The sequence below is a fragment of the Brugia malayi genome (assembly GCF_000002995.4).
Source record: "Brugia malayi strain FR3 genome assembly, contig: Bm_v4_Chr1_scaffold_001, whole genome shotgun sequence".
Lineage (NCBI taxonomy): Eukaryota > Metazoa > Nematoda > Chromadorea > Rhabditida > Onchocercidae > Brugia > Brugia malayi.
This window is the reverse complement of record NW_025062475.1, coordinates 2,738,646-2,761,990: the sequence shown is the minus strand read 5'-3', so window position 1 is coordinate 2,761,990 and position 23,345 is coordinate 2,738,646. Positions and strand designations below refer to the sequence as shown.

General features: G+C 26.0%; 3 protein-coding genes across 4 annotated transcripts; 2 read left to right on the top strand and 1 right to left on the bottom strand.

The window, feature by feature from the left end:
• Positions 1–18: 18 nt before the first annotated feature.
• Bma-orai-1 lies at positions 19–17,324 on the bottom strand (the record flags this gene model as incomplete). Of its 2 annotated transcripts, none has more annotated exons than XM_043076339.1 (11): positions 19–45; positions 3,458–3,639; positions 4,001–4,140; positions 4,765–4,943; positions 6,288–6,393; positions 9,672–9,759; positions 10,031–10,117; positions 10,603–10,740; positions 16,368–16,458; positions 16,785–16,840; positions 17,207–17,324. In XM_043076339.1, the coding sequence occupies 11 exons, from the start codon at positions 17,322–17,324 to the stop codon at positions 19–21; spliced, it is 1,212 nt and encodes a 403-aa protein (XP_042932273.1). The 2 variants fall into 2 exon arrangements, with proteins under 2 accessions (XP_042932273.1, XP_042932274.1); XM_043076340.1 differs by lacking the exon at positions 19–45 and adding an exon at positions 1,504–1,638.
• Positions 17,325–22,292: 4,968 nt separating this feature from the next.
• Positions 22,293–22,742, top strand: Bm197 (Uncharacterized protein; the record flags this gene model as incomplete). The annotated part of the gene is made up of 3 exons (XM_043076338.1): positions 22,293–22,367; positions 22,533–22,650; positions 22,738–22,742. 3 exons carry the CDS (start codon positions 22,293–22,295, stop codon positions 22,740–22,742), a joined length of 198 nt encoding a protein of 65 aa, XP_042932272.1.
• Positions 22,743–22,914: 172 nt separating this feature from the next.
• On the top strand, positions 22,915–23,120 carry Bm196 (Uncharacterized protein; the record flags this gene model as incomplete). The annotated part of the gene is made up of 2 exons (XM_043076337.1): positions 22,915–22,955; positions 23,036–23,120. The coding sequence occupies 2 exons, from the start codon at positions 22,915–22,917 to the stop codon at positions 23,118–23,120; spliced, it is 126 nt and encodes a 41-aa protein (XP_042932271.1).
• Between the last annotated feature and the right edge of the window lie 225 nt (positions 23,121–23,345).

The following is a 23,345-nucleotide window of genomic DNA, read 5'->3' as shown; positions in this document are numbered from 1 at the left end:
CTTCAGGTTTTTTCCCTTTCATGTCGTATATTCATCTCTGCTCGGCTGAAATTTGCTTTTAAATTAATTTTCTACTAAAAAAGAAGAAAAAAAGATATCAGCTCGAAATTAACATGAATTTATTCAAATTGGCAATTATAAGAGATACCAATTCTACTTATCAATACTTGAACACTAGAAATACTTTTCAATTCAATATTCAATGAAGAGAATATCCCATAAGCAGCACATGCCAAACAATTTATTTGGAAAGGTTCAAATGATGTGACAGAAAGCCGTAAGTTGTTTCCCACCTGGAAGCGTCGAAATTTGATTCAAAAATCATTAATCCATATATTCACTTCTCAGCTGTTAAAAAAGCATAAGCTAAATAAGCAGTGAATCTTTTTTGATATTTTTAAACTTCTAAGATAATATAGGAAATTTTGATAAAAGCAATGCGTAATCAAAAGCAATGTCATCGGTATAACGGAATTATCATGAAATATTAGGCTGTAAAACTACTTCCCAGTCAGATTAGAGTAGTAAAATCTTGATAATTACAGAATTCAAGAAAATTATTTGTTCTTTCTTTTTATTCATGTATTTCTGTTAAACATGCTAAACAAGAAATACAAAGAATAGTCTGCTAGAAAGCATTAAGCAAAAGTTATTTTAAGCAAAGAATAACAAGCGAGCAAATAATTCCTAAAAGCAACTTCTTTCAATTCAAAATAAATTTCGACAATTGCTCAACCATTTTTAAAGTAGGTAATTGAAATTGAAATCATATCTGCACTGATCAAAAGATAATTAATTATGGTATAGAAGAAAATTTACTAAAACAGCATTTTCTGATCTATAACTATCAGTATATACCATGTAATCTTAATCCCAACAATAATTTAAAATTCACTGAAGAGTGATTATCCTATAGATGCACATCGATGACATTAGACATGGAGATCTCTTACAAGGAAATGTTGAAGTGATGTATATTAAGTGGCAATAACTGTAATTGACAATAAATTTGATAATAACTGTACCAGAATCATTTAAAATTGCTGCCTAGATTTTTACAAAACCGAAGTAGGAGAAAAATGAAGGGTGAAATTACCATTCCGTTGTATTCCGAAAGAAGATAATCTAATCGTCATGTAAAGTGCAAAAATTATAATAAATAGAACATAATGATTAAAAGAGTCTGATAATGAATTCAAACATCAAATTCAAGAAAAACATTAATTTATGGAAGAGTATGAAGATGCACACGAAGGCAAAAAAGAAGAATAGAATATTTCACTTAAGAAAAAAAAAAAATGATTAATTCTGAAAGAAATAATCGCTGAATAAGTTTATTAAGCAAATGGCAGAAATAAATATTTTGGTTAAATGCTCTTTCTGTTATCTGAAAACAAAATGTTATGAATTAAGTGCGAAAATGTGAAAAAAGGAGGTATGAAAGCAATAAGAAAAACCAAAATGATGATTTTATGATGAAAAAAATTATGGAGATCGAAGCAGCTAAAAAATTTGGAATTTGATAAAGCAGCATACGCCATATATATTATTTATCAAGATATAATTCAATTTACGAATCATAGCAATGTAAGCTGTTATATCAAGCCAATATTTCTGGGTTTGTGTAAATTTTTGGTCCTGAAAAAATGAATTAAATTGAAGCGTCGTAAAAAAATTTAGAGCTTAGATAGCAAAATTATTTCATCTATTTACTAATTATACTTCTAAAGATATAAGTGAATTCAACAGTGCTTTCATACAGCAAATTGAGTTTACTTAAGTCAGCAGTGAGAGTTAAAAAGATTTAAAGGTTAAAAAAGTTATTTTGAGCAAATATTAAGTAATAAAATTCAAGGAATTAACAAAGAAATGAACTAACTATCAAAAAGAAATTTGAAAAATTATAAGACTAACAACGTTATAATAAAGAGTTCTTTAAGAATGAATGATTAGTTGGGTTAATAAAAAATACAATGAGAAAAAGATTCTTCTAATTCCTAAAGCAACTAATCATTTATAAAATTTTCCTTTTTAAGGCTCTGCTGATGCCTATATTTTTCTAAATTATTGAAAGAAGGCTATTATGAGAAAGTGATAAGGAAATAATGTCACTAAGGTAATCAATTTCAACATTTATAAAGTTACAGTCCCCTTAATTTCATCTTAAAAACACATCATTAATTATACTGTTTATCCAAAACCGAAAATTAATCCACCGGAAATGCCTATTAAATGTTGAAAGAGAATAATAAATGTCCTCAAAAACATCTGAAAGATATGCAAAAATACATAGCTAATTTAAAAAAGAAAATTTGAGTCCAAGGTGTGTCTTAAATTCTGCATTTTCGTTATACTTATTGTCCAATATTACCTACTAAAGTATGGAAAAGCAAACGCTGAACAGTTAACAACTTTACTGTAGCAGTGTCAAGTACTTTGGATTCTTTAAACAAAAAACAAAAACAGTACAGGTAGAAAAAAAAAAAGAAGAAATGCACCGAAAATCATTGCAAAGATATGTGGAAGAAATTAATCTTATGATGCATAACATTCTTGAAAAAGGAGAAAAACTTTACTGAAAAGTAGAAAAACTTCACCTGAGGCAAATTATAGCTAAAGATTGACCAAATAATTAGCTTAACTTATACTACGGAATAGAATGTAGAGAAATGATAGGAAAACATATAAAGATGAATGAAAAAAGAAAAAAAAAAGAAATTGAAGGATGAAGGCTTTATTTTATCGAAAATTAAAAAATGTGTCTAGAGGATGATGAGGTCAAGAGATAGCACATTACATTATTTACTATTTAAAGTCTTTCGTTCTGAAGCTAATAACCTTCGATCGTAAGCTTCGAAGTAATCAGGTAGCAATTTCCAAGCAGAAAGTGTAAATGTTATATGAAATCGCAGAATAGCAATAGTGAATTCAATTAAATAGAGTGGAATAACAGTTAGACGATGTTTTCATATATTTATAAAGACAAAAAAAATTTTCGTGTAACGAATGTTTTGATCTAAAGCTGTAACAAAATAATTTGATCTACCACTGATATGAAGAAATAAAAATGAAATAGCAAAAATTATTCAAAAATATTTAGCATAAAAGAGCAAATAAGAAAGCACAAAAAAAGAAAAAAACAGCGAATAAGAAAGCATTAAAAAAAAAAATCGTTCTCATCATATTCCTCTAGTTGATTTTGTTTACTTATAAACAATTCCAGTTCAATAATATACCAGAAAAAAAGAAAAACAACCGTTATCTGTTAAAGGAAAAACAGCAAATATGAGAGCTATTATGAAAAAATAGCATTAAAGCCAAAGCATATATTAAAGTGCACTTGAAAAGAGTAATGAAAACTAACAAAAAAAAAAAAAAACATTAAATTTTTAAAAATTTCTTCATAATGTCTGTGTCAATGATGGATAACTCGAATACCATGTAAACCAGCACCTACCAGATGTCGTTCAATAGATGTAGCAGTAGCAGTATTCGGAATGCTGCTTCCTATTGCTGCATTATTTTCGTTCAAAAATTTTTGCAAATCAATCGCTTTTGATCCAACACGATTTATTGAATGAATAAATCGATTTTTATGAATAAGACATGAGAATATTGTAAACACCACTACAACAGGTACTGAAACAAACAAAGATATTAAAATAAATAACTGGAAAAAATAATATTAAAAATTGAAATTTAAATAAATTAAAAAATATTTCAATGGAAAAGTTTAAAGTTAATTTAAGTGTGCAAAATTCAAAATGGAATTGTAGTTTACATTATAATTCTTTGTTAAATATTCCATCTCAATTCTCAAATTTTTTTCTTTACCGAACATTCTATTTACCTATAACTTCCAAAATATGCTAGGTAATAATGAGAAGCAAAATAGCTTATACTGCAGCATGCATCATTACGTAATGCATTAAAATGTTGATCATATTTTATTCTGAAAAATGAAAAAATTTTTAAAAATAAAAAAATATTGTTTGCTTACTGAGCATAGCAGTGGTTATATAAGCAGCAGTAATATAGTTGACTGCATAAAATTTTACAAAAAATATTATACCAATTTCAATAAGAAACAACACCAAACCAATACATGTACTAAATAACCATGATAGATCGATATAGAATCTGAAAATAAAAATGTGAAATGAAATAAAAGTACTCGAGATAGCATAAATACTAGAGTACTTATATATGTTACTTACATATACAGTTAAATTTCATATAACAAGATAAAGCAACAGAAATGATACTTGTCATCAGTTACTAAACAATACGCACTATTCTAACTTAAACTAACTTGTAATATCATTACTAATCATTGGTATCACATTGATGAAAAAATCTATTATAAAGACATGAAATGCCACTTCAAATGATATAAGTAAGGAAAAAAAATATGAAAACGAGGCTTGCTAAAATCAAAAAATATAAATAATTCAAGCAAAAATGATGGACCAAAAGTGGAATTAAAATTGAAATTAGCCACCGATAAATATATGAAATTACTGTAAACATTTGAAGTAGGATGATTTGAAATGTAAGTAATGCAAACATTTTGTTTTAATGTAGAAAAAAGATGAAAAATAATTTATAGGTGAAAAGAAGAAAATATCACCAATGCTGATTAATGTTAAAAATATTGCTATCATAAAAGCTAATTTTTCTTTTACTGCTAATTCTCAAATTCATCACCGTATTTCTCAAACCATAATGACATTTCTTTAATCAATTATTATAAAACAAACTTACTTTAATCGAATGTGAGGTGAATCTTGCGTACAACCATTCGCTTCAATGTAAGGTAATATACATGTTGACATCATCAGTGCAAGAAGATGAACGGATACAAGAAGTGTTGTCACTACACCAAGTGTTATCAGTAAAAAAGGTGGCGTAGTTCGCTCGTATTGCAATTCCACCAAGGCAACCTAAATATAATGAAATATACTACTCTCATCTCATAACTTAATTTGCTATTTATTTCTTGAATACTGTTGCTGAATGTAATAACAGTTCAATACTACCTGTGATAAAGCTACTGAATTCTACTATAAAAGAAATATCTCATCGAACTGGAACTAATGCTTACGTTATATTCAATCTTTAATTAACTGCTTAGTCTTCTGTTATACCTAATATTTATTGATAATAAATCATGGTGGTAATACATAACAAAATATTATAACTTAATGTAATATTTATTTTGTGATGTTCGAGAAAACTATTATTACAAAATCATATACTATGATGTTTTCGAGCTATTAGCTGTAGCAAATGGTAAACAGATTAATTAAAAACGAAGCAGATTGTTGGATAACCACATTAATACAAGCAAAAAAAAAAAAATTATAAACTTGTATTAATCTCAAGAAAATTCGATTAAAACACGAGAAATAAAGGATGAATATGAAGCACTGGTGCTGATTAATTAATGACTGCATTGGAAATATTTAATAATCATTGATGAAAAGTAGAAAAAAAAAAAACAAACTGGCGATTTACGGAACAATTTAAAAGGAGATCGAATACATAGCATTACACATAAATTTGTTTACTAAATTAATTATCCATTTATCCAGTAATGAAAATCAATTAGAAATGCCAAGATAATATCTAAGAAAGATGCAGAATATCAATTGTCAAATTGTTTAGGATCCAAATATTTCTAATTTTTTATTAGTCCTTTTCATTATATTTCCTATCTGGTTTATTTCATTAGTAGCTTCGCTTGAAGAAAATCAATGAAAGATAGCAAAAAAAATTGTGACCTAAAATTCAATAACAACAACATCGATGGATACATTGTCAAAAAATCTGGAAAAAAACATTCCGAAAAGTTGAAAAAAACGCAGAAGATACCGCATAAAAAAAAATCATTTAGAAATCTTAGATTTGAAAATGACATAAATAGTGAGTTCCAAAACTTCAATCTCAAAAACCTGATAATTTTGCAAACAACAGAAAGAAAAGATGACGTACTACCTTACTTAGGTTCTACTTTGAGTTTTGGATCTAAGAAATTAGGCAAAAACAACCAGTTTAATTATAACAATACAAAAAATTGTGAAGCAATTAAATAATGAATCGTAACAATGATGCCAATTCTTTTGGCATTGTGAGATATATTACCATTTTGCGCTATGCGGGAATATGTCCTACAGGTATTATCGTACTACAGTGAGATATTTAAATTAAACTATTGATAACAGGAAAACAGTGAAGTCTTATTCCAATTTAAAATCATATTAAAGTTTAATTTGTATTTTACTTACCATAGCAAAACCTGCTAGTAAAGCTGATGTCCGTGAACTTGCTTTAAGTTGAGCTCGACTGAGATCATAACGATACTTTTCCAGAATTGATAATTCACCACGATATCTGGAAAGAATATAGTCACTTAAAAATATAATTCAAAAGATGATAATAAACACACCTTTCATCCAACATTACCGCTTTTGTTTCTTCTATAACATTGTTACTTGTTGTTGTTGCTGTTACTGTTGTTGCTGCTGCAGTTATTATTGTTGTCGATGGTACGCTATGATATTCCAAATAATTATTATGTGATGATGGATTTGTTGAAGGTAACATATGAATTGGAAAGTTATTTGAAATTTTTGCATCCATTGTTGTTGATGGTTGATATGATGAAAAGTTTATCGAATTATTAGCCAAATAATTATCCTTGTGAGTCATCCGAATATTCATATCAAAATCATCCAACTGCTCATTTTTTCGCATATTGATGCATGAATTATTGGTTGAAATGGCACGATATGATTGTAAACCAACAAAATTTTCCAATGATACATTTCCGGCTGCTAATAAATTATGTGATAAATCAGTTTTCACTATTGATAATTGGGAATTTTCCGGAATGTTGGATGTTGAAGCAATGAACCGGCGACTTTTTTTATCATGATTACATGGTGATGCAATCTTGATGCACTCATCAATTTTTCCTGATTCTAAGTCAATTGAAGTAGATCTTCGTTGGAATTCTGAGTTTTTTCCTGTTGCTCTTGCTTCTGTTGTTAATGGTAATAATGATGAAAACAATGACATTCCTATTTGTTCATTTGACATATTTGCTTAGAGTGATTTCTGAAGGAAAAGATGAAAGCTTGTAAATTAAAAAAAGATAAGTGACAGTAATGAAGACATAATAACAAAACATTAGGAAAAAGCTACAAAATTTTAAAAGGCCTATCTGTATTAGCAACAATAGCTTTATAAAAAATGAAACATTATTACACAATGCTAAGTTAAATGTTTTATCTATTCGAAGATATGTGACCTTTTTGCATGACTATAATGAGAGATAAAGATTATTACTAGAAAAAAACAACATACAACTTATCGTTTGATAAAAGTAATATTTTCCAAGAAATTAAAAAGAAAAAAAAAAAAGAAACAGATCTTCATATAATTAAAAAGCATGAAAAACCAAATTTAACGGGAGATTTTATACAAGGATTTCATGAATAAATTAATCTAAAAAAATGCCTAAGTGTATAAAATGTGCTGTGAGCTATAAATTTGGATAAATATTAAATATAAAAGTACATAGAGTCATGAAAACTTGATGGAACTGTATACGCCTACTGAGCAAATATTGCAATGTATTGTGATGATGCACAGGTAAATTGAAAATTACACTTTCAAAACAAAGCTTAACTTACTTTTTTTTATTTGAAATATTTCTAAGACTTTGAAATATTTCTAAGACTATATAATTGGCTTTTGTTAATAATTTTTAGCTTATTTTCGTCAATAAAATATCAATATATAACAAACTACTTTTTTCACTTCTAATCTTTATTGCAAGAAAAAGTATTAAGTAAAAAATGAAAGCTAATAATTTTTATTAATTATTTCACATTCCAACGCAATTTAAAATTCCATTGCTATCTAACTGATTTGTGTTGGTGAAAACCATAATTACTGGTGATCCGATCCATAAAATGAAAATATTCTTTCATTGATAAAAAGTCTCAATCAAAAAAAAAAAAAAAAATAAAAATAAAAATTATAAAGTTGAGAAGATGATAGGGAAACACTTGATGACACGTTGATAGAATGGAACTAAATTCATTTACAATCCTCAAATCCAGAGCTTTTTTTGACTTTAACTTTAATAAAATTAAAACATATATTTGAAGTTATATAGCCTGCTGATGTAATTTTAAAAAACCAGCGATATTTCAACAATGAAAAGGAACATAATCTTAGCATAAAGCATTTCCTAGCAAAGAAAAAGCAAAAAAAAAAAAACAGCTTGAATGATAAAAATGTTTCAAACATAAAGATCTAAAATGCAAAGGAAAGCTTATCGAGACAACAGAACACTATTCTCTCTTGCCTTTTTTGCTTTTGATCAGAATAACTGAATAAAAAAATACTATGATTGCTATCGATTGAAATAATGGCAATAAATCATCCCATCCGATAAATTTCTGAATGTTTCCATGAAAAGCTTTTTATTTTGTAATGGGCATAATTGCAAAAGTATATCTTAAATTTTATTTCTTTTTAAATTCAAAACCACAAAAAAAAAAAAAAAAAATTTTTTTCACAAAAATAGCCTTTCTAAAATAACATAAAAATAATTCCTTTTACCATAAAAAAATTTTGCACTGAATAACCTACAAATTTTGAGGATGTTCGCAGCGCTAAGTGTATGAAAAAGAACTCCATTGTTTACAAAAAATTAATTTCTTCGAAAACTGCAATAACAATTATTAGTTTCGAAAAAATCTGCCACAAAAAAAATTCTTTTTTTTTATGAGCATAAAGTATTGGAGATTTTCATACATTATCTGCATGAAATCGGCAAAAATATAGCCAGTATTTCAATAGTTCAAAAACATGTTATCGCCAGATTGTATGAGAAAATAAATATGACCGGTAATTTAAATTTCACAAATTAGGATAGCCGTTTTACAGCAAAATAAAGTAATGAGTAAATTAAAGTTTCAGTAAACTAAAAAAAGTATAATTTAGACTGAAAACTAGAAAGTTGTAAAAATTACGGTTAATGTAAAAAATTGTAAAGAAAACAGAATATCAGCAGGATTTTAAGTCCAAACCGTACAATTTCTCACTAAAAAGAAAATGTATTTTTTCAATTAATTAATTTTGATCATGCCTTATTAATTTCGGTCTTAAAAGCTTGAAAATAGCTTAAAAACTTGCAGTTTTCTTTCTTTTTTTTTTTTTCTGAGTAGATCTTATAAAATTACAATCATTTTGTGATAGTTACAATGTGCAAAACTATTTTTTGTGTGACCATTCTAAAAATTTATTTTTGACATCGAAGCTACTTTTTTACTTGGAAAACATTTTATCGATTAACGAAACAATTTACCAAGCGGCATATCATCATTTAATAGTTAAATGATTCATAATTTTTACTTACTCTCGCTGGATAATTGAGAGTTAGAAATACGAAGTTAAATTAAATGTTTAGACAAAAATTGAAAATCTAAACATATGAAAAAAAAAAACATTAATATTAGGTGACTGAAATTGTGAATAGATGAACGAAAAAAAAGAAAATCAATATCCAGACAGAGATATATTACGATGATAGCAAAAAAAAAATCAAAAGCACTTGAAACAACATCAAAAATATTATGTAAAATTTAAATACTTACTGTTTTTGTAAAGAATACAGCAATGGACTCATCGGTGTATTGGAGGGTGGTAATGTTTCTGTTGGCTCAAAAAATTTTGGAACGTTTCCTGGAAATCATCCGTTCTACTTTTTTTCTACGTCCGCAATTGCATTTGTAAATATAAAATAGCATGTAAATATTGTAGGCATTTGTACATCACGTATCTGCTTAATTACTTTTCAAATTTACAATTTCTATATTATTCCAAATCTTCAAACTAATGTAATAAGAAGCAATCCTTAGAATCACTGTTTCACAAAACATATATATACAAGCAAACACATACACATTAAGATAACAATATCTCACAATAAAAATAATAAAATTTGAAAATTAACCTGTATTCGATGATGAACTGATGGCGGATAATTTCGACTCCGGTCCAACCTGAATACCTATGTCCGAATTCAGTTCACCAGACTGAGCTGCAAAATTAAATCATAATTTACGCTGAAGTATAATTTGACGTCCGAAGTTAGTTTTAACCTTCAATCCTTTGCTTGTCACTATGGATGCAAAAAACAGAAGAAATCTTCCAACGATCCGTTTCATTCAGGTTAACATGAGCTCAAAAAACTACTTAAACAAAAACTATATGGCATGGTATCATTGTTATCATTATCAGTGGATAAAAAATAAAACAGCTTAGCAAGTGACACTAGTTATATTAATTTTTTTATCTCAAAATGACCATGATGAAATTAAAGTATTACGGCAAATCGAAATACAGAATTTTCAGCAATATGAAATTTGAAAATTTGCATAATCTTGACAAAAAATTAATTAAATTGTCTTTCAAAAATTAAATTAAGTTGAGAATTCTAAAAATGCTTAAAAAGTGAAATTACTGAAATCATTGAAAAAAAAAAAAAAAAACACTGTAATAACATGAAAACGATACAACACTTACGAAAAGTAATCATTTCCTGATCATGCATATCCAATGAAACATTTGGTGTGGTAGTACTACATAATGAGGGTGAACGATGGCTATGCAACGAAGAGGTCATTGAATGGAATTTTGATGTCGTAACATTCGATATATTTACTGAAGTGAGTGAAATGTTATAAATTTAATAAATCTGAAATCTTATAACATTAAATACGCTGCAAGAACACGTAAAATTTTTGTATAAAATTATAAAACGATATAACATATTAATTTATAAAAGACTTACATGCAAATACATTTGTAAGTATATGCAAGCAATAAAACATTTTTGTTTGGATAAAAATAATAGATTAAAAAAAAAAAAAAAATGAATATATATTAAGTTAAAGCATGCATTCTCAAAAAAAAAAATTGCCAAAATAAGGTGTGAATAAAAATGAATATATATAATACTACTAAATACCTCTGTTGCTACCTTTTTGTTGTTAGATTCTGAAATGTAACGCAGTATTCTTTCCATATGATTTTTTTTTTGCTTTATCGAAAAAATCAACAAAGTGGTTTTTTTTTTTTTTTTTCAATTTTCTTTTTCAGTTGAGATATCTGATAAGAAAATAAGACAAATAGAAATGTAGAGGGAAATGATGTTTGATTTGATCAAATCGAAAAAAAAAAAAAATAAATAAATGGATGAAACAAAAAGTGATAACAGTATTTGACATTACTCTAAATTCATTTGGAAAGCCGCAGTTTTTATGTATGTACAAAATTCCACTTTTTAATATACGAAATTAGTTAAAATAATTAGAGTCAGATGCAAAAAAATGTAAAAATTCATCGTACCATATTCCTAAATATCATTTATTTATTATCGTTTGCAAAAAAATGTGTTTGCTAAATGTTTGGAAATATTATCCATTTTAGAAATGTAATTAGACAGAACGGAAAGGAAGAAAAAGTTATTTTAAAAAAATAATATATTTAAAGAAAATATTAATTTAAAGTAAAGTAAAGTGATAAGAAATAATTAAATGGAAATGTAAGACATAACTGATCAAATAAGCAATTGATGAGACATATGAAACAAATGATGATTGCTAAACGTAATCTAAACGTAATCGACGTCAATTATTTTGCTTTCACGACCAACGTAACACTATTGTTACATCAGTTGAACTGCTTATTATTCTATAATCAAGGTAAGCCTTTCAAATTCCAGTTTGTTCTTGACCCTCGACAAACCTTGTAAGACAATTCACAACAAGTGTTACGAGCTAGAAACCATGTTTAGCAACATTATAACAAGCATCGAACCGACAAAGGAAATTTTAGCTAATCTTCAGGGAAGTAAAATTATATTAACACCAAAAGAGGTTGAATTCCAAGAATTAATAAATTATTGGAAATAAACCTGATGTACTGATTAGAACTGACTATTTCTTCAAATTTATTAATCTACGAGAATTCAAGGTAGTTACATTCAAGACACATTACTGATTCAGTCAAAAGTTGGCCCTATGATTGTTAGGAGTGGTGAGATTAGCAAACTTTGTAAGAAGAATGTCATTTATTCTTCAAATATAGTATACCTTAATGTAAACACTAATTCAGAATTAGAAAATTTCTGAAAATTAGAAGTGCTTGGCATTTAAGAATCTTTCAAAGAAGACAATAACAACCAAGCATTAAAGCATTTCAAACGAACCATTATTAAGCAAGTGGGAGGTTTCAAGTATGCTAGCTAGTCTTGGAGAGATTCCAAACAAAAATTAAGTAACAATTATATATTGGACATTTGAAGAATCTAATCAATGACTACAACATAAATCAATTCTCCATTTATACCACGAAACAATTATAGATCAACTACAATCGATTATAATTGAAGAAGTACATCCAACGAATGAAGTAGCTGTTATTCACTATTTGCTACATCATGAAGTGCTGACTTCTAGCAAGACTACAACTAAATTAAGAATTATTTATGATGCTTCAGCGCATCAGAAAGGATTTAAAATTTGTACAGAGGTCCAATAATCTTACCAGACTAATACGTTTTCGGATGATGAGAGTAGTGATAACTGCTGATATTGAAAAAGCATTCTTGCAACTAAAATTACAAGCTGAAGAAAGAAATTGTACATGATTTCTTTGGCTAAATGATATAGATAGACGAAGAAAATAAAAAATTTTATCACTTTAAGAGAGTTCTCTTTGGAGTCATATCAATGATATCATCACTTTCTTGTTAGCGACGCTAAACTATAATCTAGCAAATGATGGTAATGAATTAGCGTGGGAGATAAGAAAAAATCTGTACGTGGATAATGTCACCATATCTGTTAATGTAACAAAAGAAACACTTTATAAATATGATGGAAAAAATTTTTAACGAACCTTGATGAACATAAGGGAATTTTTCTCTAACAATCAAGAATTTAACAAGCTGAATATGATCTAAGTAAAACGAATGGAAAAACTTTCTTGGTTTTTTTTTTTTTTTTTTCTTTTTCTTATAGAACCATGAAAAGAATATTATACGCGTGATATTAAAACCATGGATAGAAACGAAATTAATAAAAAGTACGATTCTAGCTGCAAACCACTACTAATAACCAAAAACACAAAATCCAATTTGAGACACAGTCCTTAACGCAACAATCTACCTAATTCCTTTTATACAAAAACTAGAAAAAATCATAGTAAAAAAATCCTACATGAAAAAAACAAAAGTCAAAACATGAAAATTCAGAGAAACATAAACATCACAATCCATTAGCATAACACTAGCAGTTATTAAAGTACCTATTATGCACCAAACAACTAACAAGAATAAGAGCCGATTCAGCCTTAGGTAATCAACTTCCAAAAGGATACTGACCACCCTTAATAAATACAAAAATAACTAACAAAGAACCAAAAAAAAAAAAATTGATAAAATATTAGAAAACAAAACAAACTATTGAAAAACAAAAAATACAAAAATCACCAATATCATTACTCGCTGCATGTCTACGAGCAACAGCACTATTGTAAAACAAAACTAAAAAAAGTAACATCCAAAAAATCAAAACTAAAAAATATTACCTCTAAAAACAATCAAACCACCTAACCTTAAAACAAATGAAAATAAAAAAAAAATGAAATAAAATAAAACAAACAAGAAATATTCTGCATATAAAAAAAAAAACCCCATACATAAAAACTATTAAAAAAAAATTAATAACAAAACAAAAAGAAAAACCTAAAAATTATAAGCAAAAATAAAACTAAAAAAAATCTCTAAAACCACAAACATTACCATAAAAACTAAAAAACGAATCGTCGCATACCCAATCAAAAATAAGAATAAGCCCTAGTTATTAAACTTAATATTTTTCTGCTATCTACCTGTAAACCTTTCAGTCAAAGTTTTACATTAAATTTTTCTTTTCTTACTCTTTGGGAATGCTGCGAAACTTCAAATAAAGCATTGGTATCATTTAACCAATTTTAGATCCCTCCGATTCATTCCTCATGCATTCCTGTTATCTTGATCTAACTGCAAAATGACATGCTAATCACTGACCTTGTCACAATCCTCATACAGTAAACATCTGTTGTGTACGTAAATTAACATCTATTGCAATCCTTCTTCATCACACATATATAAACCTAATATTAACAAGTCGTAAGCCCTTTTTTCCATTAAAAAATAACTTATAACAATGCGAAATACACATTTTTCCTTGCTATTCTGTGTCTATTGATATTGTTCATTTTAAAATCGTTATTATATTAAATAAATAATCAATAATTCTATTGCAGTTTCGTAAACTAAGCGCAACCGACGCCAACTATTTTGCTTTCACGGCTAACGTAACACTATTGTTACATCAATTGAACTGCTTATTATTCTACAGTCAAAGTAAGCAATTCATATTCCTGTTTGTTCCTGACTCTTCGAAAAACCTTGCAAGATAATAAAAAAAATTCACAACATCACTTGAATTGATTTAATTAATAATATTTAATTAATATCAAAAAATTTTTTCAAACAGCATTTAAATATATCTTTTTATGAAATCCACCTAAATAAGTTAATTGCCAAAAATTAGTAATACTAGATCATTTCTAAACACTCTTCCCAAATGCACCAGCTTACTTCCCAAATGCAAATGAAAAATCTTTGAATATTAATAATTAATAATAACAAATAAAAGTAATAATAATAATTAATAGTAATAACAATAGCTAATAATGATTAATAGTAATTAATAACAACAATTAGTAATAATAATTAATAATAATAACAGATAACAACAAAAACAATAAATAAATGATAGCAGAGATAATAATAATGGATAACAGCAATAATAATAATTAATAATTAAAATAGTAACAATAAAATAATAATAAATAATGATTAAAATAATAGCAATAATTAGTAGTAATGATTAGCAATAATAATAACAATAATGACAACGATAAATAATAATAACAATAATTAATATTAATAATCATGACAATAATAATGATAAATAACAATAATAGTAATAATAATAATGATAAATAATAATTATAATGCTGTAGTACATAATATATAATAACTTAATGCTAATTAATAATAATAACTTTAATATTAACCTATGATATAACATAATATAGCTGATATGATATAATATAATACTAAATTATTAATAATACTAATTTTGATGTGTCATAATAACTTTTATATGTAATAATGTTATAATAACATATAATACTATTATTATATAGTATATATTAACTTAATATAAATTAGTAATAATACTAATATAATTAGTAAAAATATCAATTTTAATAGAGCAAGGCAAAAACTGTACGGCGTAAATTAATACAGAAGTAGTGAAAGTTCAGAAAATCGCATTATGTAGTTGCATTATGCAACTGGAATGAAATAACACTTCCTTTTGTGATACGAATATTTGCATAAAAATTGTGATTAGATTTTGTAACATGAAATTAAGGGCGAATATAATGATTAGTCAAAAAACTGATTAGAAATTCAAAAAAAAAAAAACTATGCTGCAAAAGTTGTATTCAAATAAAAGTAACAATGACAATACTTTGAAATCTATCTATTCAAATCTGACTAATTAAGACAATACTTTAAAATTCATCTATTCAAATCTGACTAATTAAGACAATACTTTAAAATTCATCTATTCAAATCTGACTAATTAAGTGCAAAAAAGAAAAAACAAAATACTTAGATCTAACAGATGCCATACAACAGAAATAACACATCAATAGATTGAAAAGATTGCTCAGATAAGATTAATTCAGATGGAATTGATTAATGACATAGAGTTGTCAGATTTTAAAAAATACAAATAAACTACAAAGAGTTATATTTTAATAAAATTATGAGTGTTTTAGTTGCAAGTATGCTATTTATGTTAGAAAACTGAAAGAAAAATATGTCTTAACATAATTTTATTATCTAAATTTTCAAATATAAATCTATGTTATTAAAAATTAGTTTGTAGGTATATCTAATAGCTTATAAAAAAAAAAGGTCAGTAAAATAAAACATTTCTTAACAAATATTTTTTTTTTTTTAAATCAAAATTTCTAAAAATTTTTTAGTTTTAATTTCAATAATTTGATATAATTTTTATTGATAAAATTAATGTAATGCTAAAATTTTATTCATTCAGTGATCTTTAGTAATGCTTCCTTCTTTCACTTCTTTTTTATCAAGATATCTTAAATTTGACAGATGAAATTATTTTAAAATTAAAATATTTTACTAAGCTTACCATCAAATGTAGATGGTGTAAATTTGCATTGTAAAGCATTCATTGACTTGCTTTGTTGATCATCTTCAATGCGTGTGTTTGAGAAAAATGCCTAAATTTTAAAAAATTTTATTGAAAAATAATCTTAAAAATTAATTTGTGAACAATATAGCATTTGCAAATAGAAACAATTGTTTAGAGATGATAATGTAATCATATATTTAGGAGAATATTTGAAATGAAAATTTGAAATGAAATGAAAATTTCGTACTAAATGAAATTTTTGATTTATTGAATTTATCACTTGAATGAATGATGTTAATACTTTGTATAAAATACAACTAAAATATTATCTGAAATGCTAACTTCAAAAAACTTTTTAAAAATGAGAGCTGATTAACAGATAACAATGCAAATAATTTTAAAAAAGATAAGCACCTCAAAATTTTTCAATCCTATCGATTCGATACGTCGTGAAGCTGTAATATTTCGAACTGAAATCCAATAATTTGATGTTTTATTAATTATTTTCAATAAATTTCTTTTTGTTCTAAGTTTGATAAATAAATTAGCACGGGCAAATAAACTGAATTCATTTATACTGTGATTTCATCGCATATCTATTCAAAATTATCACTTATTATATTAAATTAAATATTTATTATAGTAGCCTAATCTAAGTTAAAAAGAGTATTGACTAATTTAGGATAATTTGGGAAAATTACCAAAAATGTTCGAATACTAGAAATAATTCTGGGACACAAATTATCTTATAGCATACATTATTCATATTACTTTTTTTTTCTCTCTCTCTCTCAATTTTTCTGATATTTCTAATAAAATGACTTTAAAAAATATACTTTCATGAGGTGACAAATTGTTTAATGCCGCATTTGAATATGTTGTCATCCATAACGATAATAATTCTTTTGTAGCGCCTAATAGGTCATCCATTGATTTATTTTCCATCTCTTCCATTACTTACCTATTTTTCTGAATTGCTAAATCATTGAATTTAACGGTAACAATTCGAACACAAAAATCAAACTAACAAAATTTTCTATAAAATCAAAAAGAAACATGACAAAACTGTTAACATGGAGCAATCGCTAAATGTTTAAATCAATGTTTGATTCATAGTCTCAAACATGTTTGTGATAGATTACACAAGAATTATTAAAACAAATAAGTAAAAAAAAAAAAAAAAAAAATTTAATTTAAAAAGCTTAAAAATTAAGAAAAGAAATTTTTCTAATATAATATTAGTTTTGTTGACATAATTTATTTGACAGAGTCGATATAGAAAAAAAAAAAGTTGATATAGAAATAATAATCTATTTTTAATAAGTTGAATAAATGAAATTATTCATATCCTACTATTATACCTATTTTCTTTTATAATTTCAATTAGTCAAATATATGTTAGTATTAATAAAAAGATTTATAAAATTTTAATTAGAATTTCAAAATTTTTATATTAACGATTTATTTTGCAAACTATAAATATCTTTAGATGAATAACAAATATTTTAACCAATGATATATGATTCGAGCATAATAAATAATGATGATACTATTAAAATTATACGAGTATGTTTTAATGGAAAAAAAATTAAAAAGTGAAATAAGATTATACCTATAATTTCAACATTTCAACAATCAAATGTAAATGAATATAATATCACTGAAAACAAAATTTATTGATTTCGAAAAAAAAATTTGTTGAAATTTAGTAAAAATAATATTTTAGTAAAAAATGAGCTATTTATTTATTTTTTTGCTCTCACTAAAATAGTAAATATATACTTTACTATAATATATGTAATATAGAAAATATATGTAAACATAGACTATACTGGTCTTAGAACAGAGTGTAAATTAAGGTTTTGAATTTAAATTAAAGTCAAATAGCGAACTGAAAATAAATTTCATTAGCATTATTAATACTACTTTCGAATCAAATTATATCAGAAATACAGTCAAAATAATAAATCAAATTCTAATGAAATAAGAGAGAAAAAAAAAAGTATTAGTATCGTTTTTTTTCATTAGTAGTATATTTCATTTCCTATACTATTTTAATTATGACCATTTAAATAATATTCTTCTTTTATTTTCAAAGGAAAATATTCCGCACATCCATGAGTTAGTGATTTTGATTCCTAATATATAACTTTGATGAAATTGGAGGAAATTTTGAATTTGAATTAATTTTAAAAGCACTAGCATCCTATTAACGTTTTCCGATATTAAACTAAAACAACAGTAACAAATTAAAAGTAACAAATTATAGTGTTTCGATTCAATTTATCTAAAAAATAAAATAATGCGATAAATGAAAATATTTTCTGTTCACTTTTAATTTTATTCATAATAAAATCATCAGTTCTTATAAGAAATTATAAAAAAAAAAAAACTGTAAACAGACGAAAATTTTTAAACAAATTTGAATCATCAAAAGCAAAAAAAAAAAAAAAAAAAAAAAAAAAAAAAAAGAAAAGAAAAGAAAAAGAATAAAATAAAAAAGAGAATAAAATGAAAGAATAGAAAGAGCAACAATGTCAGGCAAATCAAAGCATTAAAATATAATGAAATCGAAAAAATTTTTTATTGTTGAAAAAAAGAATTTTTGATTCATTTTATTTTCCTTCCTCCCACTTTTTTTTTTGTTTTTCTTCTCGAATTTCAATGTGTTTCTCTTTTCTTGTTTAATTATGTTATAAATGAATTAAATAAAGATGAACACAATCATATCGAATCAATTAATTTCACATTTCTTTTTCTTTCTAAGGTAACGAAATAAAAAAAAAAAAAAAGTACAAATATTTTTTGCACAACAGATAGTACAATCTAATAGCAGTAATAATAATTGTTTTTTTATTAAATATGAAGGTTATTTCAATAAACATTTGTAAATTCTTCGAAATCAATGTTTTCGTAATGTTTATTGGACACTCAAAAAAAAAGCTTTTCATAGAAGCTTGAATTAAATGAAATTTAAGTTAGCCATTTCCAAAATTATGCACAGCAAAATTTTTTTAATCTTTGCATACGAATGGAATGAAAGAAAAAAAAAAACTTAAATACATAATTACCAAATGTGCTTGTAAAACTTACCGGTTATAAAAAATTTTCCAACTGAAACAAAATTTAATTATTTGATATTGAATTTCTCTAACAGGTAATATTGTTTCAAATTTTGTAAGAAAAAAATTTGTTGAGAACAACTATAAACTAATATTCTCAATTGTAAAATTGAAGCAGAAAAAAGTCAAGATGCCAAGATGCAAGAATTTGTTTAAAAAATATGGCTAAATCATCAGATATAAGTATATTTTATTTGCTAATGTTTTTTTCAAAAAGAAAAAAAAAACTGCAAAAATAATTATTATATACTCATTAATGTTAAAGCAGGAATTCATTGTATCATCTTGCTAATTTGACTAAAATCGATTAGCAATTATACCACCAGGAAATAATCAAAAAAGCTCGGATTTCGATTGAATTTTCTCCAAAATTTAATGTTGATGATATTTTTTCAGTTCATTTTTAAACAACTAAATAAATGAACATCATGAGTTTGTTGTTTCAATTCTGACAATAAAATCCATAAAATTTTGAAATATGAATTTAAAAGAAAAATTACAATATGATACAGTAGTATTATATTTCAAAAGTTAAAAAGAAAATGGATTTGTCATAATTTCCATCATCATACTGACAAATTTTTCTATAGTTAGAGTAGTTATTGAAATCATATTTCATAAAATATACCCTTCGAAGCATTTGCTCGTTCAGAAAAATGCCAAAAGAGCAATAAGGAAGGGAAGAAGAAAGATATGAAAGAGAATGATAGAAGAAGTGATAATAAATCACAATCAATGATTTATCATTTCCACTTCATTATTTTGCACTAAATAGTTTAAAAGAAAATTTAGAAAATTTATGTGACACTTTGTTCACCACATATTACTGTGTAAACACAAAATGCTAATAGAAAATGTTGAAATAACTGGAATGTATTTCTAAGTTTTTCAAATTTGCAAAAATTGCACAATGACTACTAGCGCAATCAAAAATCAATGACTTTGTCTCCGTTCAACTTTCTTGAGAAAAAAGGAATTATTTACACTCAACGAGAGTTTATGCAACTTTGGACGATTGAAAGCTCACCCAAAATTATCTTTTGGAGACGATTCCTTAAAAAATTGACCAGATAAAAGGTTTAAATGTTTACATAAGTGGACATTGGCTTATAACAAGTGTCAAATATATATGTCAATATTCTAATATAGAGTTGTTTATCAGATTATCTTTACTCTTCATATATCTTTTATATGACACGGGTCTTTTTTTCTTTGTATAATGCAAATTATAGTGTGAGCAATCGTTATGTTTATTTACATAGTATAAAATATTTATTGTTTACTGCTACTTTAACATTCATTTGCTCATAAAAATGACTGCTATATTAGAAATATTTTGACATATATTTTAACATTGCATGTAGATTTGGTTTAGAATAAAGAAACAATTTTCAGAATATGAAACAATGAATATATATTCTTTATTCACAAAAGTAACATTTCAGACAATGCAGATAAGCTCAGCTATAACTGGAAGATATATGTTAGATAAATCATTGCTTACATAAAATGCAACTTTGAAACAATTTTATGTTTCTCTAAGAGACATTCAATTGAGACAATCTTTAGTCTTTAACAATTTAATATAATTTTATTTTGATATATTATAATTCAATTTTTCAATCGATAGACTATCATCCTTTTTCATTTTCACCATAAATTTCATCAAAGCTAACATCAATGAACTAAAGAAGATTGATTGATAAAGGCATACAGAGCTATGCTCTATATTCGAGAAACTTCTTTAAAAAGTATATTAGTGTCTAAAGAATCGTTTGCGCTGTCTCTGTAAAATACTAAACAATCCCTAACTAAAGAAGAGAATTTTAATACAACGAAATGAGACTTTTCCCTGTGTATGGAATGATAATGAAAAAAGAAGAAAGATCAGCGGATTGAAATCAATTGGGATACTTTATTTGGGAGTGTTTTTTGGTGGCTGAAATTACCAATAAATAAGAGTATAGCAATAAGCTAATTAAAATTTAAGGGATAATTTTCACACACACACACACGCACACAAATACTTATTTCAATTTTGTTTACTTTAAATAACTTATAAATATTGATTAGATTGTAAGTAATTTACGACTTTTTGATTGTTTAAAAAGAATTTAACAAATATCACAGTGATTACTGTTATGCTATGTTCAATATAATTTGTTATAAACGTTTGTCTCCAATTACAGCAAGCAAACAAATATCGAAAAAGATGATAATGTATTAATATTTACACTACCAACAAAAGTTCTGTCAAAAATGAAAGAAATAATATCGTAGATAATTAATTTTTCTTATTTGTTTGTAATATGATTTTAAGCTATAATTTAATAAAGATTACGTTCCATGTTAAAGACAGAAATTTTACTTTTATGATAGCATGCAAAACAGATATGCGGAACTTCATTAACGAATACTCATACTGAATTATTTTTTCATTTTATTTCACATTTTGAAATGGAAAAAAAAAAAACTCTACTATTAATACTGACTTTCGTTATCATATACAAATTATATTTCCGGAAGATGGAAAATGAAAAATACACTGTCTGATTATTTCTACTTTTAATTACTGTTATTTTTAACTACCACTAAAGTTTATCATGTGTTAACATCTGTTTCTTTTGAAGAGAGTGTTTCCAATTCTTCGAAAGTATGCGATTTTGCATGGGACAAAAGTCATTTTCCACTTTATTTTGCAAAAAATATGAGGTAAATTGATCAAAATTTATAATAAACTTGTTGTTAAATTCATGCAATGAGCAAAGATTATTCAGTTTAAAAGAAAAACGAAATTGACATGAAATTCATTGTATATTTGCATTTTGTCCCTCAAATTCATCCGGTCTTCATTTTTACTTTCAAAAAACGATTGGTAAGTTACAATGCTTGAAAAAATGATATTGAAGTTTCTGAAAATCGAAATTGCCCGTCCTTTTCCGTTAGACTGAAAAGTCGCAACCTCAAGGCTCATCAAATTAAAATTTAACTCACTGTAATATGTGTTTGTATTAAATTCACATAGCTTTCCTTCATTAAGGCACTAATTCTGGAAACGCTCTACAATTATGAGAAACCCACGATTTGCACTTTTTACATTATTTTTTTGCATTTTCGGCACAAGCATATTATTAGTAGCGTCGCAGCGATCCGCTCCGGTAATTTTTGAGAAGTTATACAAATATGATATGACACTGAAAGAAACTAAAAAATCAAAAGTGCGGATTCTCAAGGAATTTTTTGAGGTTGATAACGACAAAATTGAGGATTATTACTCATACGGTGAGCCTGACGATATTGATGACAACGATTTTGACAATCTTTTCTTCACTGATATTACTTTCAACTATACCACTTTTATCTTTCTAAGCACATCTCAGCATACCACTTCCCCTCTTGCCATGAATATCCTCACACAATTAATGCGAGATGGTCACATAACTGATGCAGTGCTACCTTGGAAGTAAGTTTACCTTCGATCTTCTCATAAATATATTGCTAGTGTTGTTTTCTTTGCATCGCTTATCAGTTCTTCTGTTCCAGCACTGGCAGACCACTTGTACTTAGACTTAATCGGACGACTACGGGACAAAATGCTGGTAGAATTATCGGCGTTCAAGTCGTATAATTTTATCCGTTTATGAGCGAAAATTGATTCCATAAAATTCGATAATGTTTGTTGTTGAATAAAACTGAAATTAGTACTTGCTCACTCTCGACATTAAATCATTTTTGTCACAGTGCAACCAGTTTCAGTCTTGTATTACTCAAAAAACTGAGAATTATAATGAAATTCTGCCACCTTCACTTATAATTACAAATAATTTGAAGCTAAAAACTACAAAGTAATGAT